The 26,025-nt window shown below is 42.4% G+C and overlaps 3 protein-coding genes across 4 annotated transcripts in view; all 3 read right to left on the reverse strand.

Moving 5' to 3' along the window:
- Positions 1-2,396: 2,396 nt before the first annotated feature.
- LOC136422841 (matrilin-4-like) lies at positions 2,397-13,602 on the reverse strand. The gene is made up of 11 exons (XM_066410745.1): positions 13,493-13,602; positions 11,960-12,033; positions 11,208-11,404; positions 10,320-10,521; positions 9,371-9,498; positions 8,682-8,837; positions 7,515-7,595; positions 6,450-6,645; positions 5,932-6,048; positions 5,239-5,379; positions 2,397-3,608 (listed from the first exon to the last, which is right to left on the reverse strand). Exons 2-11 carry the CDS (start codon positions 12,021-12,023, stop codon positions 3,316-3,318), a joined length of 1,575 nt encoding a protein of 524 aa, XP_066266842.1. The 5' UTR covers positions 12,024-12,033; positions 13,493-13,602; the 3' UTR covers positions 2,397-3,315.
- Positions 13,603-16,104: 2,502 nt separating this feature from the next.
- LOC136422843 (uncharacterized) lies at positions 16,105-18,551 on the reverse strand. Its single transcript, XM_066410748.1, has 2 exons — positions 17,029-18,551; positions 16,105-16,761 (listed from the first exon to the last, which is right to left on the reverse strand). The coding sequence occupies exons 1-2, from the start codon at positions 17,095-17,097 to the stop codon at positions 16,105-16,107; spliced, it is 726 nt and encodes a 241-aa protein (XP_066266845.1). The 5' UTR covers positions 17,098-18,551.
- Positions 18,552-20,962: 2,411 nt separating this feature from the next.
- The window catches only part of LOC136422840 (histone deacetylase complex subunit SAP130-like), a 60,236-nt gene continuing 55,173 nt past the window's right edge, over positions 20,963-26,025 (reverse strand). For both annotated transcript variants that reach the window (XM_066410743.1, XM_066410742.1), the window contains exons 17-19: positions 24,886-24,986; positions 23,846-23,962; positions 20,963-22,651 (exon numbers count right to left, since the gene is read on the reverse strand). In XM_066410743.1, the coding sequence (XP_066266840.1) occupies positions 22,499-22,651; positions 23,846-23,962; positions 24,886-24,986 (371 nt within the window). In that variant the 3' untranslated portion in view covers positions 20,963-22,498. The remainder of the gene's footprint in view (positions 22,652-23,845; positions 23,963-24,885; positions 24,987-26,025) is intronic.

Consider the following 26,025-nt stretch of genomic DNA (forward strand, 5'->3'; position numbering starts at 1 on the left):
ACACTTGTGTCTCAAGTTCGCTAGATCCCTGATGGACTCTGAGTTTAGGGACTGGCTACCACCACAAAGGGCCCAGATCACTGGCAGAGTGACAAGGAACAATCACAAACTGAACTGTCCGAAAGTATAAAATAACCAGTACTTGAACTCCTGCATTCCATACATGACCCGCCTTATCAACAAGTATGATCAGTGACTTGTTTTTTTCCTGTAAATGTGTCAAACCTTGTATGTAACAAGATACACTTATTTTAAATATGCCAGTTTTAAGGTCTTAAGAATACGCAAGATATCGGACGGTATTGCGCCGTCTATTTTGATTGACTAATTGATTGATATGTTTATAAATTGACTGACTGATTGATTGATATATTTGTAAATTGGTTTTAATTCAGTGGCAACACTGCGATTTTCAATAAAGTTATCTTGTATCTTGTACACACCATAAAATCGTTTGATGATGATAATAAAAACAAAGACTCTTCGTAATGCTTATTGCAAACATAAATTTAAACAGCATCGGAACTTAATACAGAATAAATCACATCATGGCTCACTTTTCTCAAGAGAGAGTAAGAGAGAAAGAGAGAGAGATGGAGAGAGATGGAGAGAGAGAGATGGAGAGATATCTAGAGGGAGCTAGAGGGAGAGGGAAGGAGGGGGAGAGAAAGAGAGAAAGAGCAAGCAAGAGAGAGAAAGAGAGGTGTGTGAGAGAGTTGTGTTCGTTTCTATGGGTTCTTCGTGTTGAGTGAACGTCCATGTGTCTTGCTATGTCTTCCATTGGTCAGCACTATGGTTAACCCGAGTTCGTATTTACCCCCACGCGTCGGCTTCATCCTCCCAGCAGACCCGATATGTTCGTTACCTCCCATAGCCGGGAGGGTTTGCCGAGCATTTCCCGAGCGGGTTTCAGCGCTGATAAAGGAGGGTGGTCGTCTTTGGACGTGGATGACATCGGTCCTTTTGTGCCTGCATAGGTCTAGATTGTGCAGTCACAGTCCTAACATTAGACGGGTTTTCACCCGTGTGTATCCGTGGGTTAGAAGGGCAAAACGTAGCATAGTTAAAATTAGCTTTAACTGGTTCGTTAACCCTCAGAAGAAGGTTTGAATTTGTAAAATCAAGGAATTCTATGGTGTATGCTATCTGTGGTGACTCAGAGTGAGTCTGGTGTTGTTTTTTGTAGTGTCTTCTACATAATTATAGTGGTGTTTTACCTTGTGCCAAGACGTTTAAAACCATGCATAGCTCGCTGCATGCTAGCTTTATATGCTTGTTTTCATAACTGGTACATGGTAGAAGTTGCAGTGATAATGCCATAAAGTGTGCTAATTTCCGTGTTTTTGAGGTGCAAAAATTGGGGGAAATGGCCAAAAAAACTTGATTTGCCTGTTACCATAGCAACAGGGAGTTTTGATCCAAAAGAAAGCTAATTTGAGGGTGTGTGGACCAAGTACTATCCCCGTGCAAAATATGAGCCAAATCGATTTTTTAACCCTGCCACCATTGTTTGATCCTTACAGACATTTGCTCTTAAATACTAGACTGTGAAGTCCTAATATACAGTCTATATAGTAATAATCAAGGCGATTGGTGCGAAACAATAAGAATAAAGCAATGAATATTTGCCTGAACATTGCATGCAATAGAAGTATATTTCCAATATGAATTTTATTTACATGATTGCTAGACCCTTTACCAGACTCTACGAGTTGGAATTTTTGGCTTATAATGTGTTTTCTCTCTGATGGAAAATACAACTGATCTGCCATTTTCTTTCCCGGAGCCATCCGCAAACTTGGCAAACTGAAAATAGAGACACGATACCAGGACTGAGGTCTGATCCAATGGTTAACCCAGGAGTATACAGTTGTATGCATCACCTGCGCGTAGTACAGGACCTGACACGTGAAAAACCTAATCTTGGAAGCAGGCTCTTCTACGGGCGCGCTGTTTTCTGGTTGCTCTTGTGTTCTGATGGTTACACATTGCATGAACATCGGCAATATCAGGGAAAACTGAAACCATTAGATTCGGTAGAAATTTATGAATTTGTCACTCATCAAGGCCGCCGTAAAACCTGAATTGGGGGCTATAAAAATCGTACGACGATGGATGAAATTTTGAACATGTTCAAGATCCTTTTTATAAGCTCTAATTTCCGTCGGCGATGACTGAGTTCTACGTGCGATTTACCTGCGATTGACCTACAGTTGGTACACTAAAAAAAACTCGTACGATCTACTACCTATGATATATTTGACCACGACTTTATATATCTTAACTATTGCACCAGGTTTTTCCCAAACGAACGGCGCTATTATGACGGATAAAAACCCATCGCATGTTCGAAGTGCGATGTATGTGACCGTAGCGGTACACACGATCGGAAAGTCTTAGTTGAATATTTTGTCAATCAATGTTGACGACTGTATTACATAATGTTTTACACATACAACAAACACAGCTTTACTACATGACCTACATGATTCCGTACACGTGGAAGAAACGCAGCAACTGTATGACATCATAGACGTGGAAGAAATACAGCCGTACAATATGGTGTCGGACATGATGTCGGACACGTGGAAGAAACACATGTACGGCTGGTTAATATATAACTTCGTACAGGTGGAGGAAACACAGAGTAATTATACTATATGATTCCGTACTCGTGGAAGAGACAGAGTTGTACTACGTATATGATATCGTACACGTTGGTGAAACACAAAATATTGTAATATATGATTCCGTACACGTGGAAGAAGATATCGTACTTTTGAAGAAACACAGTTGCACTATATGATATCATACATTTGAAGAAACACAGTTGCACTATATGATTGATATCGTCCACGTGCGAAGTAACACAGCTGTCTATATGATTCTGTACACGTGGCAGAAATAGCTGTCTATATGATCTCGTACAGGTAATCAAGTAACACAGCTGTCTACACATTGTATATGATTCCGTGCACGTGGCAGAAACAGCTGTCTATATGATCTCGTACACGTGGTCAAGTAACACAGCTGTCACAGTGATGATTCTGTACACGTGGCAGAAACAGCTGTCTATATGATCTCGTACAGGTAATCAAGTAACACAGCTGTCTACACATTGTATATGATTCCGTGCACGTGGAAGAAACAGCTGTCTATATGATCTCGTACACGTGGTCAAGTAACACAGCTGTCACAGTGATGATTCTGTACACGTGGCAGAAACAGCTGTCTATATGATCTCGTACAGGTAATCAAGTAACACAGCTGTCTACACATTGTATATGATTCCGTGCACGTGGAAGAAACAGCTGTCTATATGATCTCGTACACGTGGTTGGCCCAGACGCCGCCCTTCCCGGCCGGCCCACAGCGGCGGGACGGTCCGTACTGCCGGTAGGCTTGTCTGGCAGCAGACGAGGACGCGCACCAACCTCCGTCTTGGAGAGCAAAGACGTCATAGCCTCGGTCTCTGGCCGCTTGATAGCACTTGTCTATGGCGTTTTCCCGGAGGCGATATGGATCTTGTAGCCTGGGATCCAGCCCTTCTAGAGGGGGGATAGCACGGATGTTGCTGTCTGTCCAGCAGCCCAAGCTTCGGTACGTGACTGGAAAGGCGGAGAGCACACAGCAAAATAATAATAAAAAAACTCAATTGCCTTCTTAATATAAAAACATTACCTAAAAAATAACAAGAGTCCGTAGGACACAATTCTCCGTGAAGTATTTATAGTCTGTACATTGTGGGTGAGGTGTTTGTTAATTTCCTTTGCTAGTGACCTGCTCAGTTGTAAGATAAATGCATGAAATGGATCTTGATGTAAGGTGTGGAGTCACAGACAATTTATTTTTAGAGCCTGGAACTGAAACAGGATGACACTCAGGCTAACATGCCCATGCAGCAACGGAATCGTGGGTTGTAAGTGGTACCAGGTGTGAAAAGTGCAAAGTTTTGATAAGCGGTAATTAAAGAATTAAAAGTATTGACCCACACAAATTACATTTCTGTACAGTCCAAGTAGTGTTTTATAGCAAGTAAAGATAAGGTGTTTATTTATCTTTTTCTTTCAATACAGGAGGGGTCAACCTGCTGAAAAGTACGTTTTTACAGCACGGCACAGATAGGATCTAGAAATTCCGGGAAAAGTCACAAATTTAGATCTAGATAGCTTCTTTTGAAGATTATCAACGAACCATTCAGCCTTAAAACTAAGATGTTTCAGAAATCACAAATGTGCAGTAAATTCTCTTTCCACAATTTATTGCAAGCATGCCTGATCTATAGCTATCAACCTATTTTGAATTATCGTAACATTTCTCGAGGGTCAAAGGTCACCGGATCTGTCAATCCACCCGGAAGACACAGTCTGGCCGCGGCCGCGGGCACTTTTCGATTTTCTGAGGGACATATCTCAGCAATCTTTCATCCCCTGCGTACAATTTTTACATTGTCACAGCCTCCGTATTACAAACTACAAGTGTGGTAAGTTTGAAGGGCCAGAGGTCTCCCATTTTCACACTGTCCGTAAAAGTGCACCGTCCGTCGCGTGCGAATATACTAGCATGCGAGCTGCGAGTGGACACGGCATACTTAATACACAGACAGGAGGTCACTCTGCACATGTTCGCAGCCAAAACTCACAATTCCCGTTGCCGCATTGGTATGTAACTTGGTATATCGTTTGCTAGGTTGCGTGTGGTGATGCACGTTGTCTATTTTACAATGCAACAGTGACTATACGATCACAGTAAGTAGGAAAGATATATACCCCGTATCTGCCTGAAGTATTCTACTCAAGCGGAACGGATTATAGAATGGTGTCTATGGCAGGCCAGTGGCTCTACCATTAATCGTAGGGGTGCAATTACGATATTGTATTGACGATAAAAGTAGTTACGGTGTAACTAAGACATCGTGCATCACCACGACCAACCAGGCAAACGATATGTTAAGTTACACACCGATGCGACGACGGGACCGTGAGTTCTAGCTGCGAACGCGCAAGCAAAAGCATTCCCAATACCCCCAGAAGGAGGTCACACCTCCTTCCCGGAGTAATGAAGGCATGTATTATATATCATTATGATCCGTAAAACGTTTTGTAGGGAAAGAGTTAACCGTAACCTGTGCCTATTTTGAACATAATATACAATGCAGCTCAAAGCTCAAACAGTCATGTAATTTAGAAACAACAGAAATCTGTATGACAGAGATACAAATAACAGAAGCACGCCCACCATCGGCGCCTGTTGGCTGTTGGCAGCAGTCTATACAACATTTCCTGTTGACCGGCCCGCCGCACAGCCCGTTCAGGTGGCGGCCCGGGCAGGGCAGGTCGTCAAACTGGCACACCCCGCCCATGGCCCGGCACGGCTCGTCTGCAACACACGGGGCGGAGGTAAACTGCGCCAAAGTGCGCAAGAACATTTGTGCGAACTTTGCTAATTCTGCCAATTTTCCCTCTATAAGAAGCTTGAATGGAGCCCCCAGGCCAGAATGTCTCATTCTTTATTTGAAATCACAGCTTTGCCAATGAATTAAAGACAACTTGAATGATGGAATGATAAAGTTTCACCAAAAAGCCTTTTGTCCCGTTTTGTAAGATCCACCCACAAATCAAATATCATCGCAGTACATCTGTACCTTCTCGAGTATTATGCTGGCAGAATCATACGAAATCACAAACATACCAGCAGACAAACAGAATCATCGAAAAGGATACTTCCGTTCACCCGTTGGGTGAAACAAAAATTGTGAGACTAAGAGGCAATCTTATGTCTCATTATGAATCATATTCGGCCAAAATTGACCTTAAGCATGTGTTACTGTTAGCCTGAAATCCAGGAGTATTAACGATGACCGCGCCTTGATTATTCTGTGGGCACCAATACGTACACGGCGCTATTATATTACGCCTGTGTTCAGACTACCTTGTGGTGCACAGCACGTGAGGTTGCCTCCACACAAGCCTGGTACGAACGGGCCCGCACAGAAGTCTGCATCACTGGTGCACACACCGCCGATAGACCGGCACAGCTGGTTCACGTCTGCAGGGAACGGAAAACAAAGCATTATGAGCAGTACACGGAAAACGAGCGTGGCAAGAGTTCAGAGATCTCATACCTCCGCGTGATATATTTGAACTTTGCAAAATTCCTGATCTATATTGTCGCATTTCTTATTCAAATAAAATTCTCGTTAGCATAATCTATTGATGCCTGTATCGTATTGTATGTATGTATGAGATTTCTATTCTTTGGCAGAATTTTCCCAAATCATTAATTATGCAAATGACTTCCACATATATGCAATCTTACATTAACTGATTTATGCATGTCAACATAATGAAATTCCCATCATTTACTACAAGGCAATTGTGACACTTAATAATGCAAATTAGATCACCATTTGCTCCATCCATCCCATAGCTATCACAGCTGATACACACCGCAGAGATCTTTCACCAGCATGCTGGCGATGGCGCACGGGCTGTCCTGGCCCAGCTGCACGACCCGGGCGGGGTTGTCTGTGATCGTGTCCAGCTCGCTCCTGTCCACAGCTCGGTCCCGCCCGGCAGCGATACTGTACAGCTCCATCCCACAATCCCGCGCGGCACGGGCACTTTCTGCAAAGTTATCATGGACCTAGCAGAAGGTGTAACGATAAAGTCAATTACAAGAACAGCTGAACATCAGTGGTAATACACACGGACATTGTTACAGTGTTGATGGATGGGGGTAAATCATTTGTGCAGGAAAAATATTTGAAATGTAGAGCTTGAAATAATTCGAGAAAGGAAAATACATGATGTGTTCACCAGTAGATAGATACAGTTTCACATCATAAAATTAATATACCGTTATTTGTAGATGACAACCATCTGCAAGTCGACGTCCATCTACAAGTGCATACAGAAGGATGGGGTTGGGTTCGCCTATGAATGGGACATCTGTGTTGTACCAATGAGCTGTAAAGCGGGTAATGCATTGGACGGCGCCGAATTGCGCTTTCCCCAAGGGTTCATACTGACGTGAGACGCACAGTACAGGTGAAATATGTGATCTCTACAAAATGGTCAAGCCTGGGTAACTTTATTGGAAATCGCAGTGTTGCCACAGATTTGAAAACTAATGTACACTTATTAGGATTCATCAAAAAGGAATATATATCAAATGATTGAGCCATTTTGCGCCCATTTGAGCCATTTAGAAATGACAAATTTGGAAACTAAAAACAACGTAATTTCAGGCTACAAATTGGCGCTGATTGGCGAAATTTTGCGAATGCATATCGCACTTGGGCGCAGTCCAGTCAGATACGCCCTTAAAACAGCTGGTTTCTACTGACTGCTCTGTTATTAACTAATGTCCAACCATGCAGGTGTTTGAATCGGGCTTTGCATGTTTCTAGAGGTACGCGATCCGAACCGTTCCTCTCGACAGACGTGCAACCCAAGTCTAAGTCATATATATGCTTGGAGACGATGGTTAGTCCCAATAAAGGGTGAGTTTACCTGCTGCCCTTCCACGTCCAGCCGGGTCCGCCCGTCAGTCACGATCACTGCCGCTCTCGGCACGTAACCGCGAAACGGAATCTGATCAAAAACACGGGGAATAACGGCGTGCTTCGATTTGTACGTGTGTGTATGTGCATATGCATGTGTATATGTTTGTACGCGCGCGCGCGTGTGTGTATGTGTGTGTATATTTGTGTACATGTAATCATATTCATGTCTGTGTGTTTATGTGCATGTTTGTGTGTGTGTGTGTGTGTGTGTGTGTGTGTGTGTGTGTGTGTGTATGGATGTGTGTTTGTTCATGTGTATTTGTGTGACCGTGTGAATGTGCTTGTTTGTATGCATATATTTGTGAATATTTTCCAGCGTGAGCATGCATGTGTATGTATATTTGTGTCTGTGTGCAACTAGTGTGTGTGTACGTATGTGCACGTGTGGATATGCATGTCTGTATGTGTGTGCATGAGTGTATGTGTGTGTGTATGTATGTGTGTATGTGTGTGTGTGTGTGTGTACATGTTTTCGTGCATGTGTGTGTGTTTGCGTGTGTGGGTGCACGTCTGTGTGCATATGCATATGTGTCTGTGCATATATGTACGTGTGTGAATGTATGTACATATGTGTCATGCGTGTACATGTGTTTACATATATGTATATATACATGCATGCATGCATGTGTTCGAATGTACATATGTGCGTGTGTGTGTACAATGTATGTCGGTGTGCGTGTCTGCGTGTGTGTGTGTATGGCTGTGTGTGTGTGTGTGTGTGCGCGTATGTGTATGTGTATATATGTGTGTGTGTGTGTGTGTGTGTGTGTGTGTGTGCGTATGTGTATGTGTATATGTGTGTGTGTGTGTGTGTGTGTGTGTGTGTGTGTGTGTGTGTGTGTGTGTGTGTGTGTGTGTGCGTGTATGTGTATGTATCAATTCATGAATTAAGGAACCTATGTTTCCCTGCTATAAACACGTTCAGGTCATACGTGATACAGCTATAAATCTAAAAGTCATGATACTTAAGATAATCCAATAAGATTCTTTTAAAGACAATTGTTACCAATAATGAAACTGATTAAGTGACCTTAAACCTAATGAATTATTGCTACGAATATTTTAGAATGTATATCTATATTTCTGCATTTGAACTTGAAAACGTCAAGTTTACCGTATTTTTCATATATCGAATGGCATTTCCGGTTCGTGTGAGGTCACCGTCGAAAGTGATCTCTGTCAAGATGGCGTCCTGAAGGTCTGTTTTCATCGTGTAGCGGCCGAGCTGGATGTCTAACTTCGGCAGACAGTCGTAGTGGATGACCCCGACCTATGGCATCAAGTAGACAGCAGATGCTGAGTATGAATCCGCAACACAGCCGGCCAGGGCAGCAAGTTTAAGTAGCAGGGCGGGGAAGGGTTGCTATCCCTTCCCCCGTTAACGTGCTCGAGGCACCTCAACCGACATGGGACCCCCATTTTACGTTCTTTTCCGAAAGACAGGTGCAGCCCTAACCGAGATGTCATAACCCATGGTTGAACTGTGGTCTCCCAGTTAGTAAGTAATTGGAAGTAGAGGTTCGGCTGAGAGGTTGCTATCAGTTGAGCTACAGGCATGTCTCTGTGTGTTCCTTCAAGTCACACGTTATCAGCAAGCTGGAGATAGTGTCACTTGATATAAATAAGATCAATTGATCATATATATGTCTTTAAGTAACTTGAAATTAATATTCATCTTCGGAAAGTTAATTACGTGTTTATATACTGATATCGACCAAAGTGTAGTAAACTAAGTAACAAGTACGAAAAGCACAGAGGGAAAACCTAGCAGGAGATTCAGGCGATTGTGCTGGATATTTTGACCTGAATTTCACCGATGTCCAGACAACCGACGATGTCCCGCACGAACCCCTTGATTCTCTCGAACACGGCCGGCCCGATACTCCAGGACCCGTCAATGACAAAGACTATGTCGATCCCGCAGCTTCCGACTGTTTCAGTGTAAAATGAAAGGGAACGTCTTTCTCGGGCCAGATCATGAGGTATGTGAATTATTATTTTATCATCCATGTTTAGGTAAAGGTACCATAGCCTTTTGGGGCCGTTTACATATGCATAAATGAATATATGTAGTATGTATGAGCATAAGATACATCGGACTACAGCACAAACGAACGGACAGAACCTCTAGAACATGGCGTACTTTAGAATTTAGCCGAAAGATCTAACAAGGCTACAAAAATGTAAGTATAGGCTACGTTGTTACCGTTTCAGAAACTGACCACTTAGTTATGGTGTATCAATTACAAAAATCAACTTGCTTATTTTGCATTGCTGTGGTGATTATAAAGACAACTGTGGTCTTTTCGAGCAAGAACTTCTACCTGTGAAAAAGCAATTGACAACGAGCTGTTCAGTTTGATCGCTCGTTTGTTCAAACCCCTGTAGCGCGTAGTGGCACATAGGGCAGCGGATTTCCTGGCTGATCTAGTAGCAGGTTAACCGTTTTACAAGAACGTTGCTAGCCCCTCTCCTGTATCCTCAAACACGGGACCCACATTTACCAAAAGACGGGTGCAGCCTCAACCGAGGTGTCCTGACCCAAGATTGAACCGAAAGCTGCTATCAGTTGAGCTATAGGGACGCCCCTGACACAGGCCTGGAACTGTCTCTAAGAGAAAGACCGTGCCATGTAGATGGAAGGACAGTCTGATTCACCCTGACACAGAGACTAAAGACGACAGTCTTGTCATATATAAGAAAAGTCGTCAGATGCCTTCAGTGGCTTGAGTCCACAGAATACCTGACTCACCGAGATCCTCGTCGATTTCCCCGTCACCGTCGTCGTCCAGCCCGTTGAGCAGTTCCTCGTCCACCCGCCCGTCACAGTCGTTGTCGATCTCGTCACTAAGGACAGGGTCTGACCTGGTACAGCTCAGGTCACCACAGTCAACAGAGTTGTTGGGGAGACACGTGCACCGCCGGGACTCGGGAGTCATCCAGACTTCATCTGTCTGAGAACACAGCAATTGACGTACATAAGGCGCCATTTCCACGGACGGACTGCTGGGCATCCAATGAGCGACCAACAACCATTGCCTAAGGCGAATTTTGCCAAGAAGGTTATATTTTCTGTGCCGTTTGTGTGCGTTGCCAGCATAACTCGAGCAGTTTCGGATGGATTTTTATGCTACATTGTTTTGGTTTGATGGTAAAAACGATCGAGGAAAATGGAGGTCGAATTCGATAATGTGCCACATAGCGGTTTTCTACGATACTGCAGGAAAACTTTCAGTTTTGAAACTTGTGATATCTCGTGTTCTGCATCTGCTATGGAGAGGGTTTTACCTTTCCTCTAATTGCACCCATGAACGGAGAATATAGAATGCTGGACAACTTAACCAAAGAATGCGCTAGACAACCACAGTAAATAGAGTTCTGCGACCTCATACCGTTTGCAATTGGCGCTAGGTTGTTGGTAGGTCATCTACTAGTACTGAAATGGTTTAAACATGGTTGTTGCGAAAGATAAAGGTGTGACCTTAACTGGTCAGACTGCTCCTAGCCTACCGCAAAACTTTACTGGGTAGTGTTCGGGGAGGAGGTTCTGAATGTGTGTGACAGGCTAGTTACAGTAAGGCGACAGTTGCGACGCCTCAGGGGCGAGCCAAATGGTTATTCGAAAAAAAAGTGTGTAAACCTTGTAGTGATTTCCGCCACTGAAACAGCCACAGTCATTTCTGTTAATGCAGGTCCCGTTCCAGCCCCGGACGTAGTCATCATCGCACACGCACCCCTCCACACACAGCTGGTCACACGCCGGCACAGGGTCCGCACATGTCGCCTCACAGGCCGAGCCGCACGCCGAGTAGTAGCTATTTACCGGGCACTGGAACACTGCCAAGGGGGGAAACAGTAGTGCAAGTTGTTCATTGTGATATCTGTATTTGTATTGGTCAACGAATATGTCAGCACTGTGACCGTTATAGAAAAGATTCAAAAGAAAATGAATGCGCACATAAGTCACTGTAGAATAGACTGGGCAGTTAAGAGTTCTATTATATATTACTTGTAAACGCAAAACGCTTCGTACGCTTGAGTTACACAAACACGACGAGTTGAACTTTGACTCATCGAGATGAACGAAAGTAGCCTGAGGTTTGACGAAATATAGAATAGAATGCACAAATGGTCGTGAGTTGTAAAGTGCACAATTCTTATGACAAGCCTTTTTTTCTGTGTAACATTTAAAATAAAATTGCTTGAAAGTTATATTTTTTCTCTTTTAGAAAACAATTTTAAGCAAGAAAACAATTCAGAAAACAAAGCATAGTGTATGTGTAATCTCCCATACTATATGGTAAATTCATGTGTTTAAAAGTGGCACTGGCTTCACTGTTGTATTTCTGTTCAAATCTATCGATGAAATTGATATGTTCTAAGTTTCAGTACCTGTTTCCCCTGCGCCGAGAACTGCAGCTAGAACACACATACAGAACTCCACACTTCTCCCCATTCCACCGCAGCTAGATCAACACACAACAGTCCAACAATTAGTAATGGTTCATTAATACTGTAATACTCGTTATGATTTGAGATTATATGAAATAGTAGAATGTCAAAGTAACAATTTGTTTAAGAATGGAACATCTGTTTAAGAATGGAACATAAACATTTGTATTAGACATTTTTGAAGTATTTTGATAGCCACGCCAGACGGTAGCTTTATCTATGATTGATGTCAAATATCTAGCATATTGTATGCGATTGTTTCACTTGCAAATATCTACAAATACCCACAACAGTTTCCAAATAGTAGATAGTCTCCAAACAAAACAGTAGGCTATAATCACCACCTGACATGTCATCTACTTTTATACATTTTCTTTAGATTTCACTACTGGGCACTGGTGGCGCTTTCGTAGTAAGCCATCTATGCATGACGTCCAGTCCTACTTTCCTGTACATCGCACACAAACGTGTAAGTTGTTTTGTTCCCATTCCAACTTTGTTGCAAATTTACAAAATTTTACAACAAATGAAAAATAACTTATTTTGAAATTATTGAAAAATTAATAACAGCGAAATACGAAGACTTTCGTATAGTCACTTAGATTCACCAATTTCATCTATTTCGCATCATGTTTATTTCTGTACAATTAAGATTTTCAGAATATTCAGAAAATCAACACATTTAATTTAACATGTTGAAATGTTATCAAACAATGAAATGTCCTTGATAAATAGTTACAAAGATTTAGAAATATTAGCAAACCACACGACTGGGCTCCATGATATTCATTAGAAAACAACGTTAATTTCAGCAACATCAATTTAGCTTCTTAGTTTTTCCGAAACTCGTCATTAATGAAGTGGGAGGGTGGGCAAAATATTTATCAAACAGAAGCAGGCATCTTGCGGTAGACCTAAATGCTACGACAGGAGAGAGACAGTTAATAGCTAGTCTGGTTAACAGTTTGAAAAATTCGAATATCTAACGCCACACTGATTTGATTATATGATGACATACAATTTCCGAAAACTACCTGAAAACTCGCGTTGGATCAATAGAAGTTTTCTGGTATTCGTATATTGGTAAAAATGTGCAATATGTAATAGGACGTTGTGAGAAAGGTCAATATACAATGTAGCAGGATGTTATACGTTTTCATCAACAATATTGCTGATAATATAAACAATGCTATTACAAAGTGGCCGCATATTCTGTCTTTAAAAACGTCTTTTACTACAAGTAAGAAATCAGGATAAGATGGATTGAGGATTAGTTCTGTACTAATGACATTTAGACATTGTTGAAGTTACGACACGGTCAAGTTTAGATGCTGACATTGTTATGAGCACGCAGGATCTAGGAGATGAAGATTTCAGGCGCACTTTTAGGGCATTGATATTGAGAAAACACCATCAACTTGAACAACCGACAGAGGTACGTTACAGAGAACATAACGTAGTTTGTATACTTACGACTGTCATAAATGATGAGACCCTCTCCGGTGGTGGAGGCTCAAACCCAGGCAGCTCTTAGCCAGTAACGTGTCACCGACCTGTCTGTGAACTTTGAACTGAAAATGCTGCTCCTAGATTGGTGGGACTCCTGGAGCCGCGCACTGTGATGGTTATCTGACCACGCACGTGAGTCTCTCCCCCCACGTAAACATGGCGACTGTCAGATCGATAGTTGATGTTTCCACAACACCAATATCCGGACGCAGGCAGCTACAGATGTCAACTCTAATATTCCACTGGGTACCCTAAGACCGCAACATTCATAAACAAGAGTCCGTTGGACACAAACCTCCGTGAAATTATTCATGGTCTTAGTGGTGTGTGCTTTTAATGGTGTTTGAAACCCTCTTTATTGTACTGAACAATTACTTTAAAACCTGTTTCCATCTAACGGGAGGAGCCCTAAAATAGCACATATCAAACATAGCATAAAAATGTTAACCGTACACCACTTACATATAACCACTCAATCGTCGCCATGGCAATACGTTTTATTGCCTTTCTTGTTTGGTTTTGGTAAGTTCGCGCCCAAAGAAGTCCCAAAGAAGTCATTTTTCGATTCGATAACAAAGCCGCAAAACGGTGGGTCTATAAGTAGAATACAATTCTTCCTCGCAAACTTAACCTAAACTAAACAATGTTAATACGCAACGTTAACTCATACTGACTTGAATAAACGCCCAAGTGGTTTAAGTCAGGGCCCCTAGCGGCTTGTTTGGAACAATTATTGCATGCAGTGTGAGGATAAGTCACGCAGGCATTGATGGATTTTCACTCTTTTGGGCATGTAGGTACCTTAGGTAATGATTATTATCATGAAATGCATATCATACCAATCAGGATCTATCTACATGATTATTGAGGAAAACTTATATAAAGACGTCCATTGAAAGGCAATAAGAGAAAAGGTAAACAGACTATAGAAACACAGAAAATAGAACATATTTCAACAGAGATGCATCCGGTAATAAGGTTTGTGGGCAAATGGGTAATAAAGTAAGTGAGGCAGTCCATCAAATTAAAAAAGTGGTCCCATACATCGAAGATGCGTAATCTCCATTCTTAGCCCTTGGGCCACACAAGTACAAGTCTCTATAGCAGGGGGCTGGTCCGCTGGTAGTGATGTGTGTGTTTAACTTCCATATTCTTTCCCAAATGCTGAGTGCTACGCAGAGAAAGCAGTGTGTACCATTTTTAGAGTCTATGGTATGACCCGGCCGGGGTTCGAACTCACGACCTACCGTACATGTATGCAAGGCGAACACTCTACCCATTAGGCCATTGCACCGGTGGTTTGTTAAAGTTTTCATCTAGCATCAAACCTTTTTCAAGGACACAACGTTAGTGGAGCATGTCAGGGTCGGCAAACACCACGCATACACCACCGCGACGCCATGCACTGTGGATAGTAGCGCTAAACTTCCGCACGTTAAAGAAAGTTGTCATCAATGTAGGTGCCTGTGTGTGTGTATCCGTGTGTAAGTGTCTGTGTATTTGTTTTTGATTGTATGCTTGTGTGCATGTCTGTGTGCGTGTTTTTGTGTGTGCGCGTGTATGTATGTTTCGACTTGCAAGATCATCGGTAAAATCATAAACTCCTTTCCCCTATCTATTTTGCCGTGCCTTAGCCATTTTCTTACTTAAAACATGCATAATTTAGTAAACGAATAACACGTACACATATTTCCAGTAAGCAGTAACTATTTTATGACATTCGTAACAAAATGAATTTAAGATCACTGAATGCTTCAACAAACCGTTTTGCAAAGTCTTTTGCTCTCTACTCATTAAGTCACTGAAGAAATCAGACGTGGCAATACGTAGTTATAGCTGATCCAAGTTCAGAATGCATTTGTTTAAATGTGCACGACCCGCCAAACTGAGTCATTTCATCAGTCATGGCCCACGATATGCCTGTGCCATTTCGGCACGTTTTCGCATTGGCACGAATCAATCTCTCATTTTTTACTTCACGGCCCATTAAACAGTCAACTAATTAGTGTCTTCTTCTCCTCGATCGGCCAACTTTCAAGGCTTGTAGGGCATATTTTCAACATTCATTCTCTTTCTGATTATGTTATAAAACACTTACTGCTTTGTGGACCCTCTCTTTGCACCTCTACTACAAAAATTGTAAGATTCAAACACAAGAATTCATCATTCAAACTGAGCGTTTTACATCTTCAAGAACCGCATGATTTAAATGTCCTACCTGTTACACCTGTTTTTTAGAAATCAAGAACCGAAATCTATGTCATAATTGCATTTATTTATCTGTCTATTTATGTGTCGTTATGTTATTGTTTAACTCTTTTCTTGTCCGATGGCGGCGCTAACAAACTTGAGTGCGTCGCCATCTTGTTAACAGCATATAGTAGCTGTTATAGTAGGGAAGCATGTCTTCATGTGATAAGTTGGTTAGAGACAATACGTGATATTTCTGCATACAGAAAAAAAATATTCCGTTGAAATGCTTAAATGACTACAGTCAGCGCATTCATCTACAAACAGCATCGTAATGTTGTAATGTCATTTGCTACAAACCTGACGACGTTAGCGTCTAACACAAATCACAGCTGAACCAATGCTGTGACAGGTAGTAGTGCAAACGGCCATCCCTTTATTTTAGAATTGGAACAGCCTGATGTCACTACAGTCGCTAAAGGCACAGTTCCCCGCGCAGCTCGATCCGTCCCACAGTTCCCCGCGCAGCTCGATCCGTCCCACAGTTCCCCGCGCAGCTCGATCCGTCCCACAGTTCCCCGCGCAGCTCGATCCGTCCCACAGTTCCCCGCGCAGCTCGATCCGTCCCACAGTTCCCCGCGCAGCTCGATCCGTCCCACAGTTCCCCGCGCAGCTCGATCCGTCCCACAGTTCCCCGCGCAGCTCGATCCGTCCCACAGTTCCCCGCGCAGCTCGATCCGTCCCACAGTTCCCCGCGCAGCTCGATCCGTCCCACAGTTCCCCGCGCAGCTCGATCCGTCCCACAGTTCCCCGCGCAGCTCGATCCGTCCCACAGTTCCCCGCGCAGCTCGATCCGTCCCACAGTTCCCCGCGCAGCTCGATCCGTCCCACAGTTCCCCGCGCAGCTCGATCCGTCCCACAGTTCCCCGCGCAGCTCGATCCGTCCCACAGTTCCCCGCGCAGCTCGATCCGTCCCACAGGTCCACGTGCCCGGTCTCTGCCTGGAACCCGTAGGTTTGGAACACGATAACACCCTTGCGTCCCTGTTAGGACGAAAAATACACAGTTGACAACAAAAGGGACTATATCCTGTTGGTGAGCTTGTGACGTCCTACAGTAACTTGACCTGACTTGAAGGTTCTTAGAACTTTTCAAAAGTTATAAGCAATGATTCTGATACGGACAAAACAATTTTCAGATACGTCATCCACATTTCAGTTATATTTGGCATGCTGTTCTCTATCTATGCTTCGGAGCCTCTTGTAGGTACTAAAAGGCATTCATGGCTGCAATTTTGACTTTACTCTTACCAGGAAATCGCTTTCACTACTTCCGGTGACGTCAGCAGGACCGGACTGGTCCCCCGGGTAACAGCGCATGGTGGCAACACCGGCCCTGGCTGTCTCTCACGCCTGACCAGTTAACGCAGGACCATGGCGCGATCTAACTTCCTCTGAAGGGACGATATCTTAGTGCTACAAAACGAAAGATGCTCGACACCCTACAGAAACTGGACTGCATTCATTCAGCCGGGCTGTTTGCCGGAACCGGAAAAATTAACGTGCATGTCAAGAAACATAAACAAATCATGCTCATGATGTTGACAATCGGTTTTTGACGTTCGTGTGTTTTGTAGTCTTTCATACCATACTTTTCGTTCCCGCAAACTGACCGGCCGGGCCCCGGTTTGGAAATGTGACCGAATCATTAGCCTTAAAAATCTTTAATTTTTAGATTACACCCATCAGAGAAGCTACCGCGAGTGAGCTTGATCCGTAGAGATAAAGTTCACGAGGAAAGAGATTTTTAACGTGTAACTTCCAGTTCCTTCTATAATGTGGAGTATGGAAGAAGCACGACTTACCTCTGTGGAGGTTGCAAAACGTGTCCTTGCTGTGAAAGCTCGGAGTCAGGGAGGCACACGCGAGTGGAGCTCGGGGGATTTCGTGCGAGGGAAAATCAATAAAGTAACTCTAGATTTGCTACATTAACGGAGAAGGTGGCGAACAGCTCACTCCCAACAAGATTTCGTTAGCGGTTGTGTACTAGTTCAGACAGGTTATGGAGCTCTGGACAGCTCCGTCCCAGATGTGACAACAGTAGTCCATTTCTGACCTCTGACTCTTGTAAAAATACGTTTACATGTTGGCAGAAGGAGTTGTACTTTCTGGTGCAGCACAAAGAATTTAGAAGCCACCATTTTCCAGCGTACTTGGAAACACATGGATGGATAATTCCACTTGAAGTCAGGGGTGAATTTGAGTTCTAAAAGTCGTTCCAAGTATGGAGCTTCTTCGAGTCCCGGTCATTTATATAGACTATTGAAAGATTCGGATCAAATCTCTTCAGATGAAAGCAGAGGGGGGGGGGGTATTTTTTGCGGTGGGGCTGAAGGTCACTGATTACCCCACTGAACTGTATGCTCAAGGTCAGCTAGCAGACAAAATGAACGACCGGGGCCGCGAGTTATCACACCGTGTAGACCAAAGGAAAGCGGGTCATTAACGTTATTATCATATAGCCATTGTCATATATAAAAAAACACCACACCACTGAAGAATACCAAGATGGCTGCTTTGTTTTCTTTGAGGGCTGTACCATATGTTAATAGGGGCCACTCTAGAAATGATATTAATGTTGCAATTTAAAGGACTTACTGTTTACAAGCATTTCCATTGTCTATCTACATAAGAAAGTTCCTTAGAATCGAACAAAAAATAGCATCCTCCCATGTAATTAGCCTCTACCAGGCTCCGTCCTATCGTTGGGAAAATAGTAGAAATCAGCCGCGCTACTCCGCTATACAGGGTAGTTCGCTATCCAGTGAAGCTCCATCGATCCTGTTGGAGCTTCACTGGATAGCGAACTACCCTGAAAAGCGGAGTAGCGCGGCTGATTTCTACTATTTTCCCAACGATAGGACGGAGCCTGGTAGAGGCTACCATGTAATGGTAACGTTAGAAAATTGGACCAATGGGAACCTTGGAAAAAAGCGGGTCGTATATGAACATTAACGACCTGTAAAGTGAGGTCAATATGGGAAAATAACAATGCAGCCTTCTGATCAGTCAGTGACATCTGACTGTATGATAATGTAGATTAGAAAGATTAATATTATTGGCCCGAGAATGGATCCTTTGGGCACTCCAGTATTGATGCTATTAGCTTCTGGCGTCTACCGGGCGATCAGTAACCGCATCTACACAGCACAAGCTACTGCTCATATAATACTGTGTTGTCCTTGGGAATGCGTGGAAAAGCGTATGAGTAGCAAACTGTACAATCATGCGCATTCTTAGTTTGCTGAGTGTGAGCACATGTTGCACACTGTTATCAGCCAATATTCTTCAAGGATGTGATAACATTGTCTATTTCGACAATAGAAACAGTTGTTCGTCTAGTTGCTGTTAGTAGTTTTTTCTAGGCTGTTTATAGAGAGCAACTGCCTTAGCCCTTGCCCGCGTGAGTGAGTGCACGGCTGACCCTCATGGCGCACGTGTTCTTGTCCGACACCCCCTTCAGCCATGCAGGAAGACCCTCCTGGTCCACCAGGCCGTCCCAACTGATGGACTGGTAACCAGGGTAGTTGTTTAGTAGCTGAGAAAAGCTCGGCCACCCTTGACAGAACAAAAGATGACAAAATTGTGTGCACGGTCAGTCCTCCGGTTTTCTATTGCCGGGCGTATTGTAGACTGTCATGAACAAAACAACCATCATATTTCAGTATTACGTATGGTAGGATTTGGTCTAATGTAGAATTGTGCAAGATATGGTGATTTTGTAATGTGCTGTGTACATGCATGCCAGACATCGTCATAGATTAAACGTCTCTATTCCCCTGATGTATGTTCAAAGAATAGTCAATCTAATGCGATTCGTTTCCGTGTCAGTCAACCGGTTCTAAACTTTTGGAAGTGTTACGTTTGCAAATTTAGACATCCATGTAAACAGCTAGCAGCATATGAGAGAATTCAAACTCTACAACTAGATAATTACACGTCTTGGTCACTCCGTGAACAAGACGTACAGAAGACGTGGAAAATTTGGAGGTGCGTATGTCGCTACCTTTCTTCTTAAGTCACGTACTGTTTGAGGAATATTCTTGTGACTAGATGATTACAAAATTCGTAGATAAAGTCACGCTTTATATATCAGACTTAGAATGATATCTGGTGATTACTGAAGTATTGGCCTGAGGCCGTCATGTTTGACATGTAGTCTTCTGGAGTTTTTTCTTTATACTCATGACGCACTGCGAGGAACAGACATTGCATCAAACTGTGCATAAAAGACTTTTTGGGAAGACACATGCGCGCGATTTGATTAACTGGATTATAATTTATAGGCACAGTAGATAACAACTCAGTTGATACAGCCTCAATAACGCTATGGGACTATTTTTGCCTTAACGTAACGTTACCTTTTTTCCGGGCGAGGCCCCACATTTCTGAAGTTACCCTTGTTATCAGGTATATAGTTCCTTTTGAATGCACCACTATTGAGTGGAGAAAACTCACCCGGTCTCGTGTTTCATGAGCTGCCTTCGCGCCAACCGCAGGCGAGAACCTCTTAGTCTTAGTTGCCTTCATCGTGCTGGAGGATGAAGTAACTCGAACTTGAACGTAGATTTAAAATCGTGATGCACAGTTCTCACCAGATTGAAGGCCAGGAGTTTCAGAAACCCTGCGTAGGCTGTAACTTTGTTCAAATGATGCCACAGTACTTTGTGAACAACGCCTTAAAAAGAGGTTACAGTGAGGCGTAAACCAGTTCTTCATCCCGGTCGGTAATTCCCCCAGGACAGGAGCAACCTTGGAATATTTCACGTCAACAAGTGATGAACAACATAGCCTGACATCCAGACTTCTGCAGTTATGTTTGCTGCAACCATTGGAAGGGCACCCACAAGTAGAATGGACTTAACTCACACAGGGATAGACCTCAGGCTGTTTATAACAACAATTGTGATTTTCAGAAACACTTGCCACAGCTTTGCCTGTGAAGCATACTGAGTTTGAAATACCAAGTTGCACCACAATAATACCATTTGGCCTTTGTTTGATCGCGGTGATTTAACACGGGGGTTCTTAGATATTACCAAGGACGCAATTGGTGGAAGGGAAAATGAATATGTACAAGAATGTTTATGAACAGCTGGGATTTTGGCTAGACTTCAAAGTGGCCTATTTCGTTATATTCTTGACCAACTAATGAGATAAGATGAAGCAAAAAAATGGGCAAAACTCTATAGATATTTCAGAGAGGTATGAGGTCTCCGAACTCTTGTTGTGCTTTAGCCTAAGCCAGGTGTGATAATGGTCCTCATTCCTTGTTATTTCAAATAGCACAAAAATGAGATCAATTGATCTGTGGAGACAAGGAGGCTCCATTCAACTGAGAGAAGCAGCGGCAACAATTGTGGTTTTCAGAAACACTTGCCACAGCTTTGCCTGTGAAGCATACAGATTTGAAATACCAAGTTGTACTGCAAAAATACCTTTTGGTCTTTGTTTGATCGCGGTGATTTAACACTGGGGTGGAGATGTGTCTGTGATATTGTGGCGATGTATGCCATAAGAGTGATAATGTATGTATGATGACATAATTTAACTGGCAAACAACCCATCCCTGTAAAATATACCTGCAACTGAAACAGCAAGGAAATATGCACTAGGCACTACAATGGTCCCAACAAACCAACAAATGATGAGATTGTGGAACATAACTTACTTCATGAAATGTGGAATCATCATATTTGCAGGAACAGAGAATAAGTAAGAAACAATATCACAGTTGCTATAGCTTTCAAATAAACTGATACTGACATTTTTCTGCTCATGTCAGAAAAATGGGCAGTAGAAAAATATTCAATAAATCCAACAGTAAATGAAGATCACTTACACCCCTCATTCCACTAGGGTGGCAAAAGAGCAATTTCAGAGATTAGGAAAACATTTTATGCTTTGTGTTTTTTTTCAGTCATACTTATACATCATATTAGGAAGTCAAGGTTTCCATAAATCCAATTCAGGTCACAGTTGGGGTGCAGAGCATCTAGTGGAATGGGGGACTAAATAGTTGCCAACATGGTAAATGTACATGTAACATTGTTTCCCTACAAGTCGATAAGCTACAATAGTATAACAGCAAGGCCTGCTTTACTTAGCAAATCTGAATTTTCCAGACGGGAGTGGCCACACCTTCATAAATCATCTGTACACAATACATCATATCTCCTCGGTAGTAACGTTAGGAATCCGCACCTTGCACCATATCTCCTCACTCAGTCTGTTATTGAACGTCCAGATATGTAGCACCCTTACACCAGCACACAAAGCTGTACAATAAGGGATCTGATGAAGACTGTAAAGGTTCAGATGTTGCATCAGTAGTGAGTACAATACACCAATAAGGCTTTACACAACTCTAGTTATAGCTATGCATACGAGGGCTGTTCAATAAAGACTTCACCACCAACTTCCATTTATTGTCAGTCAGTATGATCGTAGGAGGCTGAAATTGCATGGTCAAGTTTTGACCTTATTATTATGCAAAATGCAAGACATTGTGTAAAAGTACTGTTTAATCGAGACCCTGATAACCGCTCTGAATTCAACTCACGCCTCACTCCATCCTGCCAGCTGAAGGGAAAGTCATATGAGTTCAGAATGAAAATGGATGTATTTCTATATCATGTACAATTTCAGCCTCCTACAACATTATGTTTTGGTGGAAATCTTTATTGTACCTGGACCCAGGTAGCTTCCCTAGAAAGTAGCCTTATGAGCTGCTTTTCTTCTTGCTGGACTTCCTGCTGCAGTTTTTCTTGATGATGTCACAGACTTCTCCCCTGTGTTTGTCCACAATCTTCACCATCTGTTGTTTGGTGTCGTTGAGTTGTTCTGTAGTCAGCTGGGCTCTCTGGATATTCCCCTACAACAGGACAACAGGAACATAGGTCAGTCTATTATACCTACACTTTGTCTCAGCCATTACATAGTGTGAAGGGAGCATATCAATATCTGTATTCGCAAAAAATTGGTTAAAATTGTGCAGTAATTTATCATTTTTGTAAATGTGAAAAAAACAGGACTTTGTAGCACCTGTGGTAACATTCAAGTCTATGTCTTTTTCTTATGGTCATTTCTATTTTGTTCGTACACTCCATTATTTTCCTGCAAATATCAAAAATCTAATGGTGTGGTACATTGTGTACATTGTATCCCTGTAGAGTACTGTCAACTGTACAGATTGTCTTCACAGATACACAGGTTATATCTCCTCTAGCTCTGTTCACAACAAACTAGTTTTTTAGATGCTACAGAACAGTTTTCTTACTACTGTAAATGAATGCCTTTAAGTTTGTGGGGGTTAATTAAGCAGTAGGGAGAAAATGGAGTGTTCACTGTGCTTTTTAGTTTGCAGTTGAAACAAGGACATAGGTGGGCAGAAAACAGAACAAGTATTTCCGCGGTTTTTCCAAGTTGACGCTGAGAAGGTAACTGGGAAAACCATGAACATTAAACCACCCCAAAAATGTCAACCTTTACAGAAATGTATGAAGACAATTCCATCTCTACAACTGGGTAAGATTTTGCTTCCAGACATTCCAAGTGACATCCATCACTCTTCTTCAGCTTCACTAGAATGACACTGAAGAAGACTGATGGGTGTCAATCTAAAATCCGGGAGCACATCTCCGAGTCACTCACACTTCACACGTTCATGGATGTCCTTGGTTAGAATCAACTGTCACAATGTTAACACCACACATTTACACTAATTACAGTACTGTCCAACAAATGATAATTCAATTGTGTAAAAAAGAAAAAATCTCTGAATTTAATCCAGTTGTCGACTTTAAATTGTCTTTATAATTGTATTAGCCTCCTTCACAGACTTCTTGGATTGGCGGTGTTTTCCTTTGGGGGGGGGGGGGGTGCGCTGATACATTATACCTGGGGCAAGGTTCTCTAATGCCGGCTTAGGGAGTTACATGTATGTCACCGCAAAGAAGTGCTTTCGATTCTACACAACAATTTTCTCACTCATGAAAATCTTGGACAAATTTGCAAGTTCGAGTTTCCATCAAAGCAGAAAGCTTGGGCTGTAGGAAGAGCCTCTGACCTGGATCAGCTCCTGGATCATCCTCATTTCTTCCTCCATGATGATTTTCTTGCCAGGTGCCTTCAGACCTTCATGGAAGCTGGACATCTTGGCAAATGTGTCCTGTTCATTACCTGCCTGGAGGTGGAATAGACAACATCATCATCATCTAAGGACTTTAGGCTGAGACTAAACGTTAACAATGGTCATGGTTAGAGGTGGGCAATGGTACAGAACATTCAGGTCTAGGCCTGGACCTAAAACTGATTACAATAGTACCCACTTACGAAATCAGCCATGGTGAAAATTGCACAAAAGGGTGATTATAACAAACAAGGTATCATTTTAAAGGAATAATTAATAGACATAATGTCAAGCTTTGCCGTGAAAAAAGACATTATGCCAATCATGACAAAACAATGGATGCATAATCATGAGAAATTTCGGCACTTTTGCTTTGCTACCTATTCAGTCCATTCAAGTATAGCTCTGAACCCATGAATGTACGATTATAACAAACAGGATATCACTGTAACAGGCACAAAATAAGCAAACAAGTGAAATATAATATATTTTGATAAAGTTTTCACAGACTGGTATGATTGAACGAATTCAACAAAATTTTGTGCCAAGTTTAGAAGCTTCTGTAATGTGTTCATTAGAATGTCATCAAAACCAACTCTGCATGCAATTCATGGACATACATTCCCATCTAACTCTTTCACCCAGCATCTGGCTACGGCACGGCAGGATTTTGAGGCGTTCTCAACACTCGGTTTGGGCAATGCCATTTGGTAAAAGGTTGGGCAAACATACATGTACTGGAGTGTGAGGCTGTGTGGCATTTCTGGGTTGGGCACTAAGACAACCAAACTGGCGGATGTTGAGTGGTACAGCGTTTAGTTGACACAGTTTCACATGGTCTAAGCTGTGGTACACACTGTTGAGCAATCTTCTACCAAAATTGGCATCCAAATCCTAACCGATGCTGAGAACGACCCTGAACCATGCCGTGATTTTCACGTGAGAAGAATTAGATGGGGGCGTGTCCGTGTCTTTACCAGTTCATCCAGCTGATTGGCCAAGTGGTGCACCTTCCAGCCCGCTGCCTTCTGCGCCAGGCCTTTCTGGCTGCACACGTCGTGTAAGGACAGCTTCTTATCTGATCCAGTGGAAAAAAAATCATACTGGCTTCAACTTAAAACAAGAGTTCCACGACCTCATATCTCCATGAACAGTTCTATTCATGCAAATGACTTACACATTTGCATAATATATGCTTGGTCATAGACACCTTTATCTAACTTACACATGTTGCAATATTGACAGTCCTATAGTTTTCAATTAGATGAATTATGGTGTTTTTGTATTAATCAGCAAATTAGGAATTTATTTGCATTATTGGTATCTGTTGATGCTCCACTTTCCATAAACTACATAATGTTACATCTATTTAAGTCTGATAATGGAAAACACTGCAAATATAGATTTTCCTCATTATCTATGCAAATTAAGTCAGAATTAACATAATTTGCACTTAATTATGTATATCTCTGTCTAAGCTACCTGTATACTAAATATCATGGAAATCCGTCGTTCCTTTGTTCAATTATTATCCTTAGAAGATTTTCACGATAATGCCACTGCAGTTCCAGAGCAAGCTGCTAGGGGGCCAAAACCCACACTACGTCTTTATTACACCACAAGATATCTACCACCAAAAAATCAAGACCATAGCACGTCCAGGTCAAGAGATACAAAAATGGAATTTCTGCTGCAGTACCAAGGTCACATACCAGGGGGCCCAAAATCGACCTTGAATTTTGGCTTCATAACACCTGGCCACATACCAAATATCATCGTAATCCATCAAGAGGTTCTTGAGTTATGCTGACTACAGTAGTCCAGAAACACAGACAAACAGACAGACAAACAAACAGACAGACACACAGACACACCTAAAACAATACAGTCAAACCTGTCTATAGTAGTCACTCAAGGGACTGAGTAAATTTGGCCACTATGGCCAGGTGACCACTATATAGAGGATATGGTCGACTCGAGCAATGAGTGACACAAGACATAAGTTTATACTGAGGTACTGAGTATTTTTTCACATACACACTGCACAGGTGCTTATAACATCTACAAACACTGGTCACTTTAAATTTGGAAAGTCACTTTCCAAATTGTGGCTAAAC

The sequence above is a fragment of the Branchiostoma lanceolatum genome, chromosome 17, assembly GCF_035083965.1.
Source record: "Branchiostoma lanceolatum isolate klBraLanc5 chromosome 17, klBraLanc5.hap2, whole genome shotgun sequence".
NCBI lineage: Eukaryota > Metazoa > Chordata > Leptocardii > Amphioxiformes > Branchiostomatidae > Branchiostoma > Branchiostoma lanceolatum.